Source organism: Triturus cristatus, chromosome 11 (genome assembly GCF_964204655.1).
Source record: "Triturus cristatus chromosome 11, aTriCri1.1, whole genome shotgun sequence".
Classification (NCBI taxonomy): domain Eukaryota; kingdom Metazoa; phylum Chordata; class Amphibia; order Caudata; family Salamandridae; genus Triturus; species Triturus cristatus.
Genome location: NC_140594.1, coordinates 974969396 through 974991266, shown reverse-complemented (window position 1 = coordinate 974991266; position 21871 = coordinate 974969396). Strand labels below are relative to the sequence as shown.

General features: G+C 51.2%; 1 protein-coding gene across 1 annotated transcript in view; it reads left to right on the top strand.

The window, feature by feature from the left end:
- LOC146785774 (phospholipid scramblase family member 5-like) overlaps positions 1-21871 on the top strand; it is a 197875-nt gene that overhangs the window by 44520 nt on the left and 131484 nt on the right. Inside the window, exon 2 of the mRNA XM_085633635.1 lies at positions 11996-12159. Within this exon, the coding sequence (XP_085489761.1) occupies positions 11996-12159 (164 nt within the window). The remainder of the gene's footprint in view (positions 1-11995; positions 12160-21871) is intronic.

The following is a 21871-nucleotide window of genomic DNA, read 5'->3' as shown; positions in this document are numbered from 1 at the left end:
ATTAGCTGTTGAACATGTGCTCAGTTCATTGACAGTGGTGTAGTGCTGTACTCAATCTTCATTATTCCTTCCAAAATTCTGCAGGGCACCGCCTCTCCCCCGACCAATGCCAGACTTGGCTGCCATGAGGGAACGTGACTGTATACGCCGCTACCGCTTCTCCCAACCGTTGATTCACAACTTGACCACAAGGCTGGAACCACACCCCAACCGCTACACAGGTATCCTACTGCACTGTCTGCCAAGATGAAGGTGAGGGCAGCCCTACATTTCTATGACACGGGTACGTTTCAATTGACCATAGCTGATGTAGGTGGCATGTCCCTGACCATGTTCAGCCGTGTCCTGCATGATGTGTTAGAGGCCATGTTGTTACACCTGGATGAATTCATACATTTCCCAACTCGTGAGCAGTTGACAGGTGTCAAGGGTGAATTCTATGCCCTGGGAGGGATGCCCCATGTCATTGGGGCCATTGATGGGACACATGTGGCTTTGGTACCACCACACGCACAGGAGGTAGCCTTCCGTAACCGCAAACATTACCACTCCATCAACGCCCTTGTGGTATGTCTTGCTAACATGATGATATCCCATGTCTGTGCCCGTTTTCCAGGATCAGCACATGATGCCTACATCATGAGGCGTAGCAGGGTGCCTGAAATGATGCTGCAGCTGCGCAACGAACGTGCATGTCTTGTTGGTGGGTATACTCCGTTAGTCCTGTGTTTAGCGGTATCTTAATATCTTACTGCTTCTCCTGACCCACTTCTGTCCATGATGTTTCCATGTAGGGGACGCTGGCTATCCCAAAATGCCATGGCTGATGACGCCGCTCCGCATCCCCAGAACAGCCGCAGAACACCGGTACAACGACACCCATGGGCAGACGAGGCGCGTGATTGAGAGGACGTTTGGACTCCTGAAGAGCAGATTCCGGTGCCTCCACAAGACCGGCGGCGCACTCCCATATGCCCCGGTGAAGGTCTGCAAAATCTTCCTTGTGTGCTGCATGCTGCATAACAGGGCAGTGGAGAAGGCTGTGCCACTCATCCTGGATCCGGATGAGCAGGATAATCCACCCACGGAGGATGAAAGGCTCGGGCACGGGGCATGTGAGGATGAGGATGGGGACATCCGGAGTCAGCTTATCCGCAACTTCTTCTCATGATGGTGAGTCCCTGTGTCTGAGTGTGCACGCTTAGAGCCTTGTGTGGCATGTGTTGCAATGTGTGTGTCGAGCTGACTGTGTGCTAAGTGACTTGGAGGTGTGTTCTGATGTGTCATTCAAGTGATGATGTCATTCCCCAAATTTTAGCGGGTACACAAAAATCATTATTAGCATGGTGACAACATAAATCCTGTAGAGTGCATGTACATGTCTGTGGATTACTAGCTCTTCGCTGACTTGTTGTGTGTCTGTCCTCCCCAGGTTCCTGCGGCTGTCGTTTGCTCATGTCATCATTGCACTCCTGCTATTCCTCATGAGTATTGCAACGTGTGCTGGATCAGAGTTACATGCACAGACATGGTGAAAAGTAATTTTGGGTAAGGAGTGCAGCAAGGCGTTTTGTGGGTGGTACGTGTTTGTGATATGTGGGGACTGCTCCTGTGCATGTTGTGTTACCGTGCATACATGTCGACTCACCATGGGCCACCTGACGTGTTGCATGGCTCCCATGAATTGATAGTCACCCTTCCTGACAGTAATCTGTCATGGATTGTGGATTCTGATGAAGGCATCAATGTGTGTATAACGTCCCTCAGGAACATACGGGTTGCCAATGGTGGACATGGTGTGGGACATCCCCATATGAGGCTCAATGGGGAATTGTACACTCTCCGTGTGCAGCAAGGGGTGTGAGGCTCAACCCCTTCACTTGTGTGCCAGCTCAGTAGGATTTACCACATCTGTGTGTTGCAGGGGGTGTCCAGTGTAGGTCACACATGGTCAGCAGAATGACCTGTGATTCTGTTCCAATGGATGCAATTCCATTGGTGTGAGGCTGAGTAATAAAGGTGTTCGTCACACTCCAAGGTGCCTCGTCTCTGTCAATGCAAGTTTCTTGCATACTTGCTGTCGATAATGCATAGGAGTCCATGTGTAGTCTAGCGACATGCATGCAGTTGCTCATGGATTAGGCTCTCTATTGGGCATGAAGTACATGGTTGTGTATGTTTTTTAGCAAGGTCGACCACACAATGGGCCATCACCAGCTCCTGAGGGTGGGTCTCCTGTGCGCAGGTCGCCCTTCAGTTTCCTGATCCGGTGTAATGGCTCTTTGGTGATTGTGCATGCATTGTCTCCGGGTGTGCCATGTGACACTGGACACTCCTTACTTTACACACGCGCCTGTTGCAGTTGTCCTTCTGACATCCTAGTCTTTGTGTGCAAAATGGGGCATTTTTCAGGGAGATGGCGCCCGCTGCTGCGGGCCCTGCACAAGCACACAGTGGCCACACACACGAGATGGTGTGCATCATGTTTGGCTCGCTCACATATGCCATGCTAGTCCACAGCATCTGTACCTCATGCTGCAACGCCCTCTGCATTAGGCACATGATCCACAGATAGATCCACTCCAAGTTACGACAGACCATCCCCCAGGTCCATGACAACATCCGTGTCATATACTGCCCTGCCCTCTACGGAGCAAGTACATCCGAACTCCCAGGAAACTGGTCCACTTCCAGGGGGCATCTGCACACCTCAGCTTCTACACCCTGCGCCCCAGCCACCTCACCGTCCACCATAGATAGCTGCAATGGATCACTGTCTGCTGCAGGATGACCTCCACACTCCCCACCCACACTCAGGAGGCAGTCCACAACCCCGACCCCAAACCAACCTTGTACGTCTGTCATCCTAGATCCCGTTGGGCCATCTCCATGCATCCAACCTTGCCCTGGCCACCGTTCTTCACATCCACCGTACTCCAGCATACAGGACATTGTTCTCCCACCTGGCCACACATACCTGGGACTCCCTCCCCGGGTACCTCTACATGGGCAATGACCTCTACGCCTTGATGATGATCTCCCAAATAGGTCTGTCCGCACAGTTTAGCAGCCACCCTCAGCAGCCAGAGGCCATCACAGGTGAGTGTTGTGCTCCATGCCTACATTGAATGATACCTTGTGACCCATGTGTGTCCTGTACCAGACTCTGATCCCAGGGTATGGATGGCTGGAGTTAGTTCAACACTCAGGCATAGTAAGACATTTCCACACGCATATGTCGTTGAATAATGCAAAATGCCAGCAACATCTCATGTGCAGAACAATATGAATTTATTTTTGGTGGGGTGAGTCTTTTGGTAGATGTGCTTAGGTGCTCTACCGGGGGAATGGAATCCAAAGTTCACAGGGGAGATGGCATCCTTGTCATTTGGAGTCATCAGAGTCCAGACCACAGTGTTGGTCATCATTGGTCAGACTGTGACCAGCAAGTCCATGTGGCAGAGAATGTCATTGGGTGAGGTGGTGCTGTTGCGCCAGAGGGCCAGGCCAGGTGACCTGGGAGATGTGGATGGTCCGCTGACTCTCACGGTCTTTTCCGTGGACGACCCACCTTCCTCCGGGGACCCTCAGATGCAGGCCTTGACGATGCTAGGGACGCTCCGTCATATGAATCCTCCTCCTCCTCGTCCCTCCCTGTGTCTGGTGCTGGTCTACACCTGGTGGTACAGGGAGGGTTTGCCAGGCTTTGGGCGATCTGACGGAGTGATTGGCTCACGTCCCTGTGCACCGCCAGGAGCTCAGCCAGTCTTGCCTCCATCCGTCCTTGGTGTTGTTGATGACTGGCATGATGCTCGACCTGCAGGTTCTTTATCTCATCGAGGGTCCCCTGCATCCCAGAAAGTCTGGACACGACCTGGTCCATGCCTCTGGTGTCACGCCGGTATGAGTCCAGGATGTTCCGTATGTGTGACATACCGGGGTCCTGAGCTGGCTGGTCAGGTTCGCACCTCTGCCTGCCTCCACTCCCACCACCCCTGCCCACACGAGCCTGGCCTGCCGTTGTGGGCACATCGGGTCTACGGGACCCCTGAGGGATGGCATTTGCAGGGTTGCCTGCCTCCTCCTGGGTGCCCTCAGAACCTTGTCCCTCCTGGTCAGACTGGCTGTGTTGTTCAGTGCGAGCAGGGCTCCTGGGTGTCTCCTGGGATGTGGCAGGAATGGGGGTGGGGGTTGGCACAGATGTACCTGACGCAGGTGCTGCAGGGGCTTGTACACCAGAGGGGCCAGGTTGGTCGGGGTTATCCACGGAGTGCTGAGAGTCGTCGCTGCCGGTGGGATCGTCTTCACGCAGTGCCTGGGACTGTGATTCTTCCCCCCCAGTGTTGGGGGGAGATCATCGACGTTGCCCTGTGTGTGAGAGAGAGACAATGTTAATGCTGTTTCATGCCACATCCATGTTTCATACATATGCAAGTTGACACAGTTCACCCAGGTAGTTGGATGTCCCTAGCATTCCTCTCAGTGTCCACTTGGGGATGGGCATGTTGCGGGGGACAGATTGGGATGTTCTCCTGAGTGTGTGACCTGTAGATAGTTGGCTCTGATGCTTACTTGGCTCTGGATTGGTCTTGTTGTGTCACATGTCCATTGTGGGAGTGTGTGAATCCGTTGCCTGCCGGGGGGGGGGTGCTTGTGTTAGGGGGGGTGTGACCGGGCGTGCTGATGTGTGTAGTGTGAGTTGTCTTTGGGTCTCCCAGGTGATGTGTGTGTCCCCTCATGGTGCATGCTGGCATGACTGTGTGTGTGAGTTCCTGTGCTAGATACCTGTGCTTGTGGAGTTGGTGTTTGGGTGTACAGTGGTCCCAGGAGGGCCTTGTGCTGCATACCGCAGGTCCCCGTGTCAGCTACCTTGTCAGTACTTTGCCAGTCCCTGTGCATTGTGCATGGGTATGTACCTATGCCATATGGGCTGAGGACATTGTTGTCTGTGTCTCATTTTGACAATGTGTTGTGTGGAGCCCACCCTCCCAGCCTCCCGGACATCCAGTTTTGTGTTTGTGGTTGTTGTAGCCTTGGACATGGCCTTGCCTTGATTTGTGATGGGGGAATGGTGACGTTAGTGGCGTGCTCTCCATGCCACTGGAATCAAGCTATCCTGGCTGAAGAGGGGTGGATCCCCGAAACCGGTCCTAGGATGCTTGTTTCCAGTCCAGGGAGGACCTGGCTTGGCAGTTCGGGCTGGACTGTTCCTATGAGGCACAGGGTCAAGACTGATTTGCATATGGCTGGGTTCAAACTGGAATGGCATGGTGAGCAAAAAAACGATGAATTTAGGCCCAGATCTCTGTACTGGGGTGAATGTATGACATTGTTCTGCATTCTGTCCATCAATTGTTGTTTTTGCATTTGTCACCCCGAGTGGGACGGGTATGCTCAGACGTGAGTCCCGTGCTCTCCATGCCACTGGAATCAAGCTATCCTGGCTGAAGAGGGGTGGAACCCCGAAACCGGTCCTAGGATGCTTGTTTCCAGTCCAGGGAGGACCTGGCTTGGCAGTTCGGGCTGGACTGTTCCCATGAGGCACAGGGTCAAGACTGATTTGCATATGGCTGGGTTCAAACTGGAATGGCATGGTGAGCAAAAAAACGATGGATTTAGGCCCAGATCTCTGTACTGGGGTGAATGTATGACATTGTTCTGCATTCTGTCCATCAATTGTTGTTTTTGCATGGGCGTGGTTTTTGGGTGTGGTTGTGTGCGGTGAGTGCTTGGGGGTAGTTGCGTGCATTTGTTGTGGTTGGCAGGCGCGCAACGCCCATTGGACTCACAGGGCTTCAGCCCCCCCGTCGTGTGTGGCAGCCCGGGATGAGACAGCTTCCCGGCGCACTCACAGCCGCACCCGAGCACTTTAACAGACCATTTGCATGTTAATGAGGCCTCGCTGTTGTTTCACCCCTTTAAGAGCCCCTGCAGCTCCACTCTGCCTATGGCTTAAAAGATTCATCCCGTCCCCCAAAACATTTTCTTGGCCTCCCCCGAAATTTGGCTCTAGTTGCGCCTCTGGTGGTTGGGGTGTGGATGCCATTCCCCCCAAGTTACGTGAGTTGTTTGTGTACTCACCAGGCTCTGCGACTCCTTCGACTCCGTGTAGTCCCACCGGCGGTAGCATGGCCATCACCTTCTCCTCCCGGGGATGGTAGTGTACGGGTCTGCGGGGCGGCCCACCTCCAGTGATGTTGGTCTGGGCATGTTCTTCATTCATTTTCCTCTTGACCGCCCTGCGCAGATCGTACCACCTGGCTTGGCATTCATGCCTGGTCCTTCGGACGGGCGCAACAGCATTCACCTTGTCGAGAATCCTCTGCCACATGGCTGATTTTGCAGCTATGCTGGTCTGCCTGACCAATGTTCCAAACAGCTGTGGCTCGACTCTGATGGCTTTTTTGACAAGGAGCTCCAGCTCCGCCGTGGTGAACTTTGGATTCTTGTCTGTGGGCATGGTGTGGGGTGTGGGTGTGGATGTGGATGGTTGTGGGTGTGTGTGAATGTGAAGAGGGGGATGTTTGTGGAGGTGGTTGGGTGAAGGTGTGTGAGTGAAGGTGTAGCGAAGGTATGAGTTGTGTGGGGTTGTTTGTCAGTGGGGTCTGGCAGCAGTGGGTCTGTTGCAAAGGCTCATGGGTTGTGTGTGTGGGCCCTTTTTATTGGTCCATTTTTGGGTGGGGCTGTGTTTGAATTTTGGTGGCTGTGTTATAAGTGGTGGTTGTGATTTGGGGCCTCTTTATGCCTGTTTGGATGTGCCAGGTCAGTCTTTGAGATGTATTTTGTCATGTTGACGTGTTTTGTGTTGTTGTGCGAGTCGGATTGACCCTCCTTGTGCTGTTTTACAGTGTCCTGGTTCTGTAAGAGTATTTTTCGTGTAGGTACGATCCGTACATACGTGATGCTGGGTGAGGGGGCTGGGGTACAGTGTTGGTGTGTGGCTCGTACATGCGGTGCAGGGGTACGGTGCGTACATGCGGTGGGGGCTGGGGGTACAGTGCGTACATGCTCGGCAGGGGTACGGTGCGTACATGCGGTGGGCGCCTGGGGGTACAGTGTGTACATGCGGTGCAGGGGTACGGTGCGTACATGCGGTGGGGGGGCAGGAGGTGCAGTGCATACATGCGGTGCAGGGGTACAGTGCGTACATGCGGTGGGGGGGCTGGGGGTACAGTGCGTACATGCGGTGCAGGGGTACTGTGCGTACATGCGGTGGGGGGGCTGGGGGTACAGTGCGTACATGCGGGGCAGGGGTACGGTGCATACATGCAGTGGGGGGCTGGGGGTACAATGCGTACATGCGGTGCAGGGGTTCGGTGCGTACATGCGGTGGGGGGCTGGGGGTACAGTGTGTACATGCGGTGCAGGGGTACGGTGTGTACATGCGGTGGGGGGGCTGGGGGTACAGTGCGTACATGCGGTGCAGGGGTTCGGTGCGTACATGCGGTGGGGGGGCTGGGGGTACAGTGCGTACATGCGGTGCAGGGGTATGGTGCGTACATGCAGTGGGGGGGCTGGGGGTACAGTGCGTACATGCGGTGCAGGGGTACGGTGCGTACATGTGGTGGGGGGCTGGGGGTACAGTGCGTACATGCGGTGCAGGGGTACGGTGCGTACATGCGGGGGGGCTGGGGGTATGGTGCATACATGCGGTGGGGGGCTGGGGGTACAGTGCGTACATGCGGTAGAACGGCGCGTACATGAGGGGGTGCTGCTCGTACTTAGGGGGGGTACGGCACGTACAGTTGCGGGCCTGGGGTGCAGTGCGAACAGGGTGTTGTACGGTGCTGACATATTTGGGTGTGGGGGGGGCTGTACGGCTCGTACACGGGCATGAGTTTACCCGTGTACATGTGTGCTACTGTGTTGGCTCCGTACGGGCTTTTTTACGTGCGATTGTGTATTCGGACGGGCGGTCCGGATCGTACTTGCGCGCTCGGACTTGTGTTTTACAATTTGTAAGTGAAACTGTCCGGCTCACTTTCGTACACTTTACCCGACGATATTCGGACGTGGACACTTTCCGACGCACTCTCGTAGACTTTTCCCAACACTATTCGTGGTTCTTGTTCACGTCCCAATCGTACTTGGCAGTTTGTACAGTACTTGTGTGACTCGTACGTAAAAAAATACGGATACGAGTCACCTCTGTGTGGGGTTTAGATCTAGTAGAAAGTTCCTTATTCTAATAAAGGACGATTGTAATGATGCTGTATAATGTTGGATGCTGATATATATCTGATAAAAGGGTTGTCGCATTGAGTATCGGGATATCATAATAGCTAAAAAATTACAACCTGCGTTTTATATTCCACTGTAAAACCTTATACCTAACTTTTTTTTTTGTTAATTGCATAAAATCGGTAGTATTATATTCTTGAAAAATTAAATGCAGAAAAAAGCTATCATATCTGTCAATATTTAACATTTTATCCGAACTGTACGCAGTATATGCAAACATCACAAAAGGAATATTCTCTCAAATTAGGGACGGCCAATCCACCTTCGTTCAGGTGTCGATATAATGTATTTGTAGCTAACCTAGGTGCTTTATTTGCCCTAAAAATTTTGTAAGCATACCCTGCACTTCCTTAAAAAATTGCATCTGTATTGCACTTGGAATGGCAGAAAATAAAAAATTACATAATGGTAAAATTGACATACATATCAATGGAGCTCGGCCAATTATTGCCAATGGCAAGTGATTCCATTTTAGGAACCGACTTTTAATTTTATTCAACAGAGGAACAAAATGTAAAATGTATAAAACAATAATATTCTCTGAGCTATATATTCCTAAATACCTCTTGGGTCTGGCATTAACTCCTGAGCGAAGTTCCGGTATTAAAGTGTCTGGTGCAGTATGACAAAGAAGGATCTCTATTTTTGTTTTATTTATCTTATACCCTCCCATCAGTTGGTACCCCTGAAAAATTTAAAATATGCTTTTTTGAATCCCTAAATACGGTTCAAGTAATAAGGCTATATCGTCGGTGTACAACTTTATATTTGCCATCCCCCGGATTGGAGAGGTTAAGTTGCTGCTCGAACAAATGGCAATTGCTAATGGCTCTATAAAAAGAGCAAAAAGTATTGGTGACGTAGGATTCCCTGGTCTTGTTCCTCTGTAGGCATTGCATGTGCCAAAGCATATAAAACTAATAATTATTTGAGATGAGGCCCCTCTATAAAAACCAGAGACCAGGCCGATAAATTTGGCAGGGAATCTAAATTCAGCCAAAATGCAAAAAATACTTTTCCAGCAAACCAAATTGAAAGCCTTCTCATCCTCTAAAATTAAAATCTGGACTGGGATTTTATTGTGGCTAAAATAATCTAAGGCATCAATTTAAAAAGTAGTTTCAAAAGATAGCTGCCTCCTTAATAGAAATCCGCACTGATCTGGATGTATGACTGACCCTATGCACTTAGTCATTCTGTTGGCTAGCAGTTAGGCCATAATCTTGCAGTCAGTATTTAGAAGACTTATTGGTCGATATGAATGCACATCCTCCATATCTTTATTCTTCTTTAAAAAGCTGACCACTACCGCCATTTTGAAGGAGGACAGTACCTCACCACCCCACAGAATATAAGTGGCTAATAATACCAATTCAGTGTTTAATACGGGTGTGAGTGGGTGCATCAGAGATGCTGTGAATGATGTCATGAGTGATGTCATGGGTAATGTCATTTGAGATGTCATGAGTGATGTAATATGTGAAGTCATGAGCAGTGCATAGCGGGGGCGCGAGTTAGAGTTAACACAGGTAACTATAATGGCTGAATTTCTCTTGTTTTGAATGAGTAAAATCTGACTCTAATTATAACGTTCCTGTAACCTTTGTTTTTTTAGTGAGTTTCTAAGGGCTTTTAAATGCTAATTCCCCTGGGCGAAGTTCACAGAGTTCCACTACGCAGAACTCCACGAAGAGACAAAAAAACTCTGTGGAGTTCCACAAGTGGCGAAGTGCAGCACAAACTTCCTGAGGGGCAGCTCGCACTCGCCAACTTACCTTTGGCGAGTGCAGATGAGAAAAAAACTCTGCTGCACTACACATAGTGGAGTTTTCTGCACTCCATGAGCTCCACGGAGCACAAAGTGCAGAAAACTCCGCAAACTCCACAAACGAAGTGGAGTTCATTGCCGAGGCCTAACTATAACATGCCTGTAACTTTTGTTTTTTTACTGAATTTTTAAGGTCTTTTAACTAGCATTTACAGAGTGGTGGAGAAAGGGGGCTGGGCCTCCAACCAGCTCTCAGGAATTCCACAGTGTAGGACTTACAGAAGGTATCAGGGGGGCTTCTTGGCCGCCAAGGACCCGCTGGAGCAAAGGGAACTTTATCTCTCAACTAGTTTTGCATTTTGCGATGCAGCGTGCGCTACGAAATTCGTTTTATTTATTTAATTGTTTACTTACCTGTAATTATCCATGTTCCGGTTTTTAGAACCCCCCACCCTGCCCCTCCCCCGCCCCGCCTTACCGCCCCACGGAACTCCCTCTATGGGCCGCGGCTGATTCACAGAAAATGCTCTTGGTACTAGGACATTAAAAGGGTCCAACATTATCTAATATGGGCTTAAAATAGTTCATTTTTAAACAAATACATTTATACATTCATATTGATACTCCTTGAACTGGGATCCCCTATTGATCCTGGCCTACGTGTTTCGAACCCAAGTTTTCTTTGAGGGTTATCTTCAGGACAAGGGTTTGGTGAATTCTTAGGGGCACGAACAATAGGGTTGAGGTCTTATTTAACTGTAGTTCATGGCAAGAATATTCAATCATGTTCCTTGAGTTTTAAACGTAGGTTCCTAAGTTATAGAATTGTTTTTAGATTTATTCTCGTACACCAAATCAAGAGAGCAGGAGAAACTTTAGAGGATGTTTCATGTTTATTTTTGCGTTTCCGTAATATTTTATCTTTAGGAGCGGATTCAGGATCCCAGTCTGATTCCTTTATTAAATTTGTTTGGGTTCTCTCTGAAACAAATCATACTCCTGCAAAACGGCAAAAAAAATTATTAAGGCAGCACATTCAATGATCAATTATTTATGAATTTATGGTTCTCTCTGTGGCAGGTCACCTGTGAGCAGCTGCCAGATTGAACTAGGCAGTAGTCACACTTGCTCAGTTTGCACATGTGCACACAGGAATTTGTACAACTGTCCAGTACAACCAGCGTAGTGTTTTGTAGCCCAGTTGCATGGCAGTAGACCTTATTTTAAAATACCACAGCTGGGTAGCTCCTAACTCCATTCTATAGGTGCTTCTACTGAGTGAAGCTCAGTGAGAGTCACAACCAAATTCTAAATACCAGGAAATCTAACATCAAAAAATCTGGGGATTAAATGTGTCAGATCGCACTATCGCACTAAAGCTGTACATATAGCTGCATCTCTCCCTATATACATATTTGTATGTATGGGTTCTGATGATATCATAACCGCTGAGGCCAAAGGCAAAGTTGTTTTTAAATGTCACCGGAACATTAAGGTGTCAAAATAGGACAGTATTAAATGTTATCTTTAATGTAACTTATATAAAATGTTAATATTGATGCAGTTAACCTAAATTTGTCAGTGAAATAGGGAAATATGAATAGGAACAAGTGTGTGAAATGTTGAAGAATAATAATGGTTGCCTGTAGATACATTTTGAAGACAATGCCAAAATAGTAAATTTGTGCTGAGCAGATCTGTCTGAGGGAGAACAAAAGGTCAAAACCTGTTGTCTTCCATTTTAACTCCCATGATAATGTTTGTGAAAGCCATTGAACTGATTTACAATACACTTAACATTAAATTAAAATTGCATGTTTTGCCTAAATAAAATAACTGGCAAAAATACTAATATTCATAAGTTAGAATTTACTTTTTAAAAAGTGATAATTTATTTCAATGGCTTCACGTCTCAAAGTAAATATTGCTGCATCTAACAAGTGACATTCCATTTTCTACTTCTAAATTAAATATATTTGTTTGTAGATCTTCATGATCACCTAAATAAAGGCATGAACAGTTATCCTCCTGGTTCATCACAACCTGAGAGCAAAGAAAAGCCTTCTGAACCTACAGCTGTTTGGAATGAAGCAATTCCTACTCCTCTTCCAGCATTCAAATTTCCTCCTGGCTTGGGGCAGTTGAGTAAGGCACGTATATCATTTAACGTGGTGCTTTTAATTAAGGTGGTATACTGCTCCAACCTACCTTGTGAAGTGGTTTGACTTTCAATTAGTTCCTACTTAATGGTGCATTGATGGTTATAGATGTGAGCTACATGGTAGAAATCCCTCACCTGAGCATTTGATTTCAGGGTCTTCAAATACAATTTAGGAAGGGTATCACTACACTGCCTGAACCAATTTACTAAGACATGGTTGAACAGATATTTCTTATTGTGCTGCGCTGTTGTATAATTTTATGGCATGGATCACCTTTAAGTTTCTAGTGAAATGTGAACACATATTACTGTTACTGTAGAAAAGTGGTAATGTAATCAAAATAGGTTCCAAATTGTGTTAACTGTTTACAAATTAAATCTATTGTGAGTAATTAGAGATGAAACAGGTGTGCCTAAGTCACATTTCCTTAAGGAATTCAGAAACTGCACTGCTCCATCGGAGTACATGAACATTTGTCCAAACATGAAATATGAACAATTCTCAGTGATGTAGGCCCTCATTAAGTGTTGCACATTCTTTTCTGAGCCCTACAGAAATTATTATATGCTCAGGAATTGCATTTTTTGGCTAATTACCACACCTACTGTATTTCTACCAAGGAGAAATGTCCATTAAATAACAAAAACTGAATTTTGGTGAGCAAAGCAACAAAATCCACATGTTATTTCCCATTTTCAAGCAAAAACTTGAAATTGACAATACTTGCAACACCTTTAAATTCTGATCCTTGTGGTATTGGATTCTAAAAGATGTGGTGGTTTGGATTTATGATTAATGAGAAATGTAACACTCTGTAATCACCAGGTGCATTAAACCCCGATCCGCAGAGGTACATTTTGGATGGGCAAGCCTGCTGGAATATAACTCTGGTAAAAGGGCTAGAAGTTACCTGAACATGCAAATCTTGGTGTACTAAACACCCCGAAACATTGTAATATGTCTGATGAATTAAGACTCCTGTAGTCCTTTCTATGGAATCCTGTATTACAAAATGGCTTGTGTAAGCGCAATTTTATTTAAAACATTTTCCATATACAGAAACGCCTTCCGCTACACATCCATCAATGTTAAGAATGTTCCGCTTCCATTTTTAGCTTGAATACAGATCTCCTTCTGCTCTCGACAGGAGAACGTTTCTGACAATTTCTATGGCCTAAATATGTGGGGGGGGGAAACTTTAATAAATACCCCGAGCAACAGCAGCACCTGGCAACACCAGAGAGTGGTGGGGCAGGCAAATGGATAGTGGATGGGTGCAATCATGCGAGGTCAATCAACCAATGAGCATTTATATGTACACCGTCACCCTAGGGGTATCTGGGTGCTGTGGATGCGACCTCTCCACTGAAGAGACAGGACAGAAACAAACAGAAAGAGAAAAAATTAAGGTTGGAATCGAGCAGGAAGAGGAAAAATGAAGGTTAGAAATGAGCAGAAAGAGGACAAATAGCGGGCAGAAAAGAGCAGAAAGATGAAAAATAAAGGTCCGAAACGAGCAGAAAGAGGTAAAATAAAGGTAATAAACTAGAAGAAAGAAGCAAAATTAAGGTCAGAAACCAGCAGAGTCATATTGGACCAAACTCTCAGCGAGAGTAGTTACCCTCCCTGCTGGCTTGCCTCCTCCAGTCCTCTGCTTCAGTCCCTCGGCACTAGAAGCTTGAAGCAGTTGAATACCCTGCACCAATTCAGGCGCTGCTTTCATGCTGCTGATCATGTTCAGCAGCATGACAGCAGTGCCAGCATTGGCTAGAGCGCACTACTTTGAAGCTCCTACAGGCAGTGTGTGACTGTGCCTGTTCTCCACCTGGCTGTTTGAGATAGCTGGGTTGGAGAGGCTTACACTGCACATGTCAGGCTGGCTGTCACAAGACAGTCGGCCAAAGTGACATGCGCAGTGTAAACTGTCAGAGTGAGCACCACTCCACTGCTGCCAGTCAGCAGCAGTGGCCCTGCCCCCAAACACCGTCTCGGACTGGGTGAAGTGAAAAATTGATTTTATTTTTAACAAAATGGGACTTGTGTTCGTTGAACTTTTCACAGGCAAACAGTGTTTTGAATCAAGCATACATTAATTGCAGAACTGATGCGTTATATAGTCACATATTAGCAGTATGAGATCCAAACTCAGAATTCATAATCAACATTTTGGCCACTCTCTGCAGATCTTTTGTGCACAATCTTGGCGTCCAATGCATATTCTGAACAAGCAATGTTGCTTTAACATATTCCACAGTTAATACACACGCAATGCTACTGTTTATCCAATGCAAGGAAAATATTTTTCTTGCCAAACAGTCATGCTGATTCACCAAGTTACACTCAATTTGATTAATGTGTTTATAGCTGCCATTTCATGTGTGAAATTTTCAGGCATTCCTGGCTTTTAACCACCCACTAGCGCTTTGCATTTTGAGAATTTGTGATCCTATTATAACAAATTAAAATGTAGACTTCAGATCCACGATTGAACATTATGAGATCGTTGATTATTATCTATTGTTAGTTCATGGAGATAACGTCGATTTTCCCTGACAACGCTGGCAAAAAAACAAAACAGACATCTCTTGAGAGAAATACAGGTAAAGTATTTGAATTCATCAAAACAAAATAAAGTCGGGAACGCAACCATTCATTCCATCAATCAAAATTCTTTATTCAGCACAAATACTGGTGTTACAAAATAACATAAAATATATCACCAATAAATATAACATTTAAAAGCAATAAAAATTAAAACAGCCAAATCATTCATAAAAATATATATGTTACAATACAATACTTTTCCTAAGATGTATAGCACCCCAAATATAATGTGCAGTAATAAACCATACAAAAGGATGCTCAAGTGCAAATATATGACATGATGCAGTTTTATGGGGAACAACCTTTACAACGCAACTTTTACAACGCACTACCATTACAACGAAACTGTTACAACGCGAGTGCATTGACAACGCAGGACATTACAACGCAAGTCTTTACATCGACTTTGTTGGACAGGCCACATGAAGGGCTTGCTCCCTCCCCGCATGACAAGGCCCAAGCCCCGGACTCCCAGGTGTTACCCACAAGAGCAACCCGCACCCCGTCTTCCGACGGAACACCTGCCCCCGGACATCCATGTATCATGGGGCCGAACCACTACCGGCTCCCCCGGCCGGATCAGCCGCCATCGTGGACACTGCGCCACGAGGCCGCGTGGCCTCAGCTCGACCCTAACCCTGGGCCTGGCCCGGCCCCGACATCCCGGCACCACAATCCACCCAGGAGGTGAACGGACCACTTGGCAGGTCAATGGGAGAAAGAAGTGTTGATGGCTCTCCCCTGCCAGGTGCCGATCGCCCTCCAGCTCCCCCGGGCGCTGGCTCCACCCCCTGCTGGGTGTCTGGACTCCCTCATCCCGGACCCCCCGACCTCCAAGTGCGAGGGTCCGGACATCAAAGGGCGCCAGACCTATAACTAGGGCAGCTCCAGAGCAGGAAGGCAGTTGTATCCTGGAGTCGAGAGACACCGAGAAGAACTCAGCCTTGACGGACTTCCGGCACTGCCGTAGCCCTGCCTTGTGAACTATCGTCCTGCCTGCTGGCGCTGCCGCGGCCTTCTGCATCCTCCATCCTCGTCGGGACCTGCTGGCGCTGCCGCGGACCGTTGTAACGACCACCTTCATCGGGACCTGCTGGCGCTGCCGCGGACCGTGTAACGACCACCTTCATCGGGACCTGCTGGCGCTGCCGCGGACCGTGTAACGACCACCTTCACCGGGACCTGCTGGCGCTGCCGCGGCCCGTCCAAACCAGAACACCGAGCTCGAGGATTGTGAGCTATCCACCATACCATCTCAGCTACCAGATTGGTAACCAGACTGTCCCGCTACCCCCTTTCCCAAACCAAGAGACTAGAATCGAGGGGACCCCTGAGTCCAGACCTCCTTGTACCATTCCATCGTACCTTAAGAAATCGCTTATAAAGAACGTTAAATCCTATCCTTGTGTGGTGTATATCTGTGGGGGGGAAGTTACTCATCTGTACGATCGCTGGAGACGGCTCTCCCCGGAGACCTCTCCCCTTGTCCTCGGCCGACCCTCCCGGTCCGTCTAACATTGGTGGCCAGCGGCGCGATCCGAATCAACGCGTAATCGTACAGAGAGTAGCTCACCCCACGAGAAAACCACGATGTCAACCATAGAGAGCGGATCCACCGAGAAATTCCAGATGGATAAATTGGAAGAGTATAGCCATCGTGAACTGAAACAATTCTGCATGGAACTAGGCATTGCTACCACCGGCCTGAGTACCAAAGACGATTTTAAGCACGCCATTGAGTCGTGGGCAGAAACCGGGGTCGCCGGATCCCCAGACCAAAACGGCGCAGCATCGGAGAGGAACGCCACGGCTCCCGAGGAGCGAGGAACGGGCCTCTCGCAGGAAGAGATCCAAGAAAGAGAAAAAAACAGATTACATGAGTTAGAAATGGCACGACTCAAAATGGACGGTGAACTAAAATTAGCAGAGCAAAAACTGAACCTAGAACATCTGCGGCTCCGAGAAGAACGGGAAGAAAAACAGAGGCAGAGAGAGCTCGAAGAAAAAAGACTAACATTCGAACACGAGCGCAAACTGGCAGAAATAGAACTACGGAAGCAGAGCAAAGAACCGGAGGTGCCCGAGCGACCGCGCACCCCGGGAGCGACAGAAAAAAAAGTCCACATCCCCAAGGATGTTGTCCGAGAGTATGTCCGAGAGGACGACATACAACAGTGGTTCAAGGCCTACGAGATCGCCATGACCTCCCACCGGATCGATCGAAGTGACTGGGGAGCCGGCCTATGGGGGAGGTTCGTCAACGAAGGCCGCGATGCCCTACTGCAGCTCCCAGACCATCAGATGTCATCCTATGACCACATGAAGGCTGCCCTCCTCACCCGATATGGGCTCACACCCGAAACGTACCGCCAGAGGTTTCGGGACTGCACCCGGATCCCGGGTACAACGTGGGTGGAATATGTCAACTATTTCAGCCGAGCCTTCGAGGGTTGGATCAAGGGAAGCCACGTAACGACCTACGAGCAACTTTTTAATCTCATGGTGTGGGAGCACCTGTCTAACAACTGCTTCGTCAAGCTCAGGCAGCACCTCCTCGACAGTAAATTGACTGACCCACGGCAACTCGCCGCCGAAGCTGACCGGTGGGAAAGCACCTGAGTGGGCCGGAGAGGGCCACACGAGCAGAACCGGAACAACCAAGGTCAGCACCGTCCCCGAGGAGGAGGAGGAGGAGGCCAGGGGCGAGGGAGAGACACCGTCCCGGCCGCTCCCGCTGCCAGCACCCCGCCCCCGGCCAGCCGGGGGAACCCCCCGATGCGCCCGGGGTTCCGAGCTAACGTCACGTGTCACCGATGCCAGCGAGTCGGCCACTACGCCAATGACCCGAACTGTCCACAGAACCAAACTCCAAAACCCCGCCAGGTAGCTGCCGCCGCCCTGGGGGGAGAACAAATCTCCGAAGAACAAGAAGAATACGAGCAGGCACAACAAGAGTGGGAACCGGCCGCCATGGTTCTAGCGTACCTAGGGGGAAAAGACATGGTCCCGCAGGCCCCCCTACCCGCCAACACCAGAAAATATAGCCAGTGGGTAAACATTAATGGGCGCCGGGCCGAAGCCCTACGTGACACCGGGGCCAGTGTGACGGCCGTCCGCTGTCACCTGGTAAAACCAGAGCAGATCCTGCCGAACATTCTCTGCCCCGTCCGCTCAGCCGACAATTCCGAGAGTCTATGTCGGATGGCCTGCGTCCCCTTCGAATGGGGAGGGGTCTCCGGCCTGTTGAAGGTGACGGTCCGGGATGATGCCCCCGTGGACTGTCTCCTGGGGAATGATCTTGAGAGTTCCCCGTGGGCCGCCGTCGAAAGAAGAGAGCACCTGGGGATGCTGGGCCTCCCGGACTGGGCGTGCGCAACCACCCGGTCCATGGCCGCCCGTGCCATCCCCCGACCAGAAGAACCAGAATGGCCTGCACCTCCTCCCCCGATCGCTCCAGTAGAGGACACCGACTATACCGACCCCCCAGAGCCAACCCCCGAAGGGGTCGCCCAGCCCCAGGACCTTCCCGGCCTGGCTCAGTGGCGTCAAGAAGGGGGGCCCACCCAGGAACAGTTCCGCCAGGAGCAGAAGACCTGTCCCTCCCTCGAGGGACTCCGCCAGCAAGCCATCGCCCAGAGCGCAGGGGACTCCACCGGAGCCCATTGGGTCTATTGGGATAACGACCTGTTATACAGTGAACAGAGAATCGCGGAGTTAGGGTCCAGTCGAGTGCTGGTGGTGCCCCTCCGTTTCAGAGACTTCCTGCTAAATTTGGCCCATGATGTCCCTCTGGCTGGACACCTGGGCCAGGACAAAACCTACAGTCGCCTGGTGACCCACTTTTTCTGGCCGAGGATGCGAAACGACGTCCTCAACCACTGCCGGTCCTGCCCCACGTGCCAGGCCAGCGGGAAGAGCGGCCGCAAGCTCAAAGCACCTCTGCAACCCTTCCCAGTTGTCACCACCCCGTTCGAGAGGGTGGGAATAGACATTGTGGGGCCCCTGGACCCGCGCACAGCACAAGGACATCGGTTCATCCTGGTACTGGTGGACCACGCCACCCGCTACCCCGAGGCTGTGCCCCTGCGAACTGTAACAGCTCCGGTGGTCGGCCGGGCCTTAATGGGGATCTTCTCCCGGGTGGGCTTCCCCCGAGAAGTCGTCAGCGACCGAGGCACAAACTTTATCTCGAAATATATGAAGTCCCTCTGGCAACAGTGCGGGGTCACCTACCGATTCACGACCCCCTATCATCCTCAAGGAAACGGACTGGTTGAGCGATTCAACCGCACGCTCAAGGGAATAATTGGGGGATTGGAAGAGCCCCTCCGTCGCCAGTGGGATGTACTACTTCCGTGCCTCCTCTTCGCCTATCGAGAAGTTCCCCAGAAGTCCCTCGGTTTTAGCCCTTTCGAACTCTTGTACGGGCACCCTGTGCGAGGGCCCCTCAGCCTAGTCAAAGAAGGTTGGGAAATGCCCCCCCTAAAGACCCCTCCAGACGTCTTCAAGTACCTCCTGGCACTACGCAATCAGACCCGGCGATTCAGGGAAATGGCAAAAGCGAATATTGAGGCCAGTCAGGAGGACATGAAAAAATGGTACGATCAAAATGCCTCCTCCGTCGAATTCGAACCTGGTCAACAAGTGTGGGTGATGTCCCCCACCGAACCATGTGCCTTGCAGGACAAGTGGACGGGACCCTTCAAAGTGGTCGAACGCAAGAGCCCCGTCACCTATCACATCGATATGGAGTCTCCCCGGAACCCCCTCCGGGTCCTCCACACCAACAGACTCAAACCCCACTTTGTGCGCTCGGAACTCAGCCTCCTCATGGCTACAGACAGTGGAGCGGAAGAAGACTCCAAGCCTCTCCCTGATCTCCTGAAGACGCAGGAGAAAGACGGTTCCGTGGACGGGGTCCGGCTCTCCGATGCCCTCACCCCAGAGCAACGCCAAGGCTGCCGGGACCTCCTGCTGCAGTTTGCTACTCTGTTTTCCCTCACCCCAGGGGTCACCCCCTGGTGCTTGCACGACGTGGACACTGGGGACAGTCCCCCTATCAGACACCGGGCATACCGCGTACCAGATCGGGTGCGGGCCTGCATCCAAGAGGAAGTGTCCAAGATGCTCACGCTCGGGGTCATCGAGCCCTCGGACAGCCCCTGGGCCAGCCCGGTCGTGCTGGTCCCCAAAGCCGCTGCCCCCGGCACCACTCCTGAACTCCGATTCTGCGTCGACTATCGGGGCTTGAATGCTGTCACCAGGACCGACGCTCATCCCATCCCCCGAGCGGATGAATTGATCGACCGCATGGGGGCTGCCCGCTACCTCAGCATCTTCGACCTGACAGCGGGCTACTGGCAGATCGGTCTCACACCCCGAGCCCAAGAACGGTCCGCCTTTTCTACCCCCGATGGCCACTACCACTTCAAGGTCATGCCCTTCGGCATGAAGAATTCCCCAGCTACTTTTCAGCGACTAGTGAACCAGGTCTTGGCGGGGCTCGAAGAGTTCAGCGCCGCCTACCTGGACGATATCGCTGTGTACAGCCACCACTGGTCCGACCACCTCCACCACCTCCGAGAGGTCCTGCAAGCCCTCCAGCAGGCCGGCCTCACAATCAAGGCCGGCAAGTGCCAAATTGGTCAGGGGTCCGTGACCTACCTCGGACACCAGGTGGGAAGCGGTCTGGTGGCCCCTCGGCAACTCAAAATCGCTGCCATCCAGTCCTGGCAACCCCCAGTCACGCAGACCGAGGTCCGAGCCTTCTTGGGACTCACCGGCTACTACTGGTGGTTCGTGAGGGACTATGGCAGCATTGTGGGGCCCCTCACGGGTCTCACGTCCAAAAACCACCCGAAGAAGATTAACTGGACCCCCGACTGTCAAGCGGCCTTCGAGAAGCTGAAAGCCGCCCTGTGCACCGCCCCTGTGCTCCAGGCCCCCGATTACAGTCGGGAATTCATTGTGCAAACGGACGCCTCCGACCACAGCATCGGGGCGGTTCTCTCCCAGCTGAACCCCGAGGGTCTTGACCAGCTGGTGGCCTTCATCAGCAGACGCCTCCTGGCCCGAGAACAGCGCTGGAGCACAATCGAGAGGGAGGCCTTCGCAGTGGTGTGGGCCCTCAAAAAACTCCGGCCCTATCTCTTCGGTACCCACTTCCGGGTGCAAACCGATCATCGACCCCTGCAGTGGCTAATGCAGATGCGGGGGGAAAACCCAAAACTATTGCGCTGGTCCATCTCCCTGCAGGGGATGGACTTCACTGTGGAACATCGACCGGGCCAAGACCACGCCAACGCAGATGGCCTGTCACGCTTTTTCCGCCTCGACGAGGAGAGTCCCCAAGAGGATGGGTGACTCTCCCCGCCTTCAGCTGGGGGGGACGCATGTTGGACAGGCCACATGAAGGGCTTGCTCCCTCCCCGCATGACAAGGCCCAAGCCCCGGACTCCCAGGTGTTACCCACAAGAGCAACCCACACCCCGTCTTCCGACGGAACTCCTGCCCCCGGACATCCATGTATCATGGGGCCGAACCACTACCGGCTCCCCCGGCCGGATCAGCCGCCATCGTGGACACTGCGCCACGAGGCTGCGTGGCCTCAGCTCGACCCTAACCCTGGGCCTGGCCCGGCCCCGACATCCCGGCACCACCATCCACCCAGGAGGTGAACGGACCACTTGGCAGGTCAATGGGAGAAAGAAGTGTCGATGGCTCTCCCCCGCCAGGTGCCGATCGCCCTCCAGCTCCCCCGGGCGCTGGCTCCACCCCCTGCTGGGTGTCTGGACTCCCTCATCCTGGACCCCCCGACCTCCAAGTGCGAGGGTCCGGACATCAAAGGGCGCCAGACCTATAACTAGGGCAGCTCCAGAGCAGGAAGGCAGTTGTATCCTGGAGTTGAGAGACACCGAGAAGAACTCAGCCTTGACGGACTACCGGCGCTGCCGTAGCCCTGCCTTGTGAACTATCATCCTGCCTGCTGGCGCTGCCGCGGCCTTCTGCATCCTCCATCCTCGTCGGGACCTGCTGGCGCTGCCGCGGACCGTTGTAACGACCACCTTCATCGGGACCTGCTGGCGCTGCCGCGGAC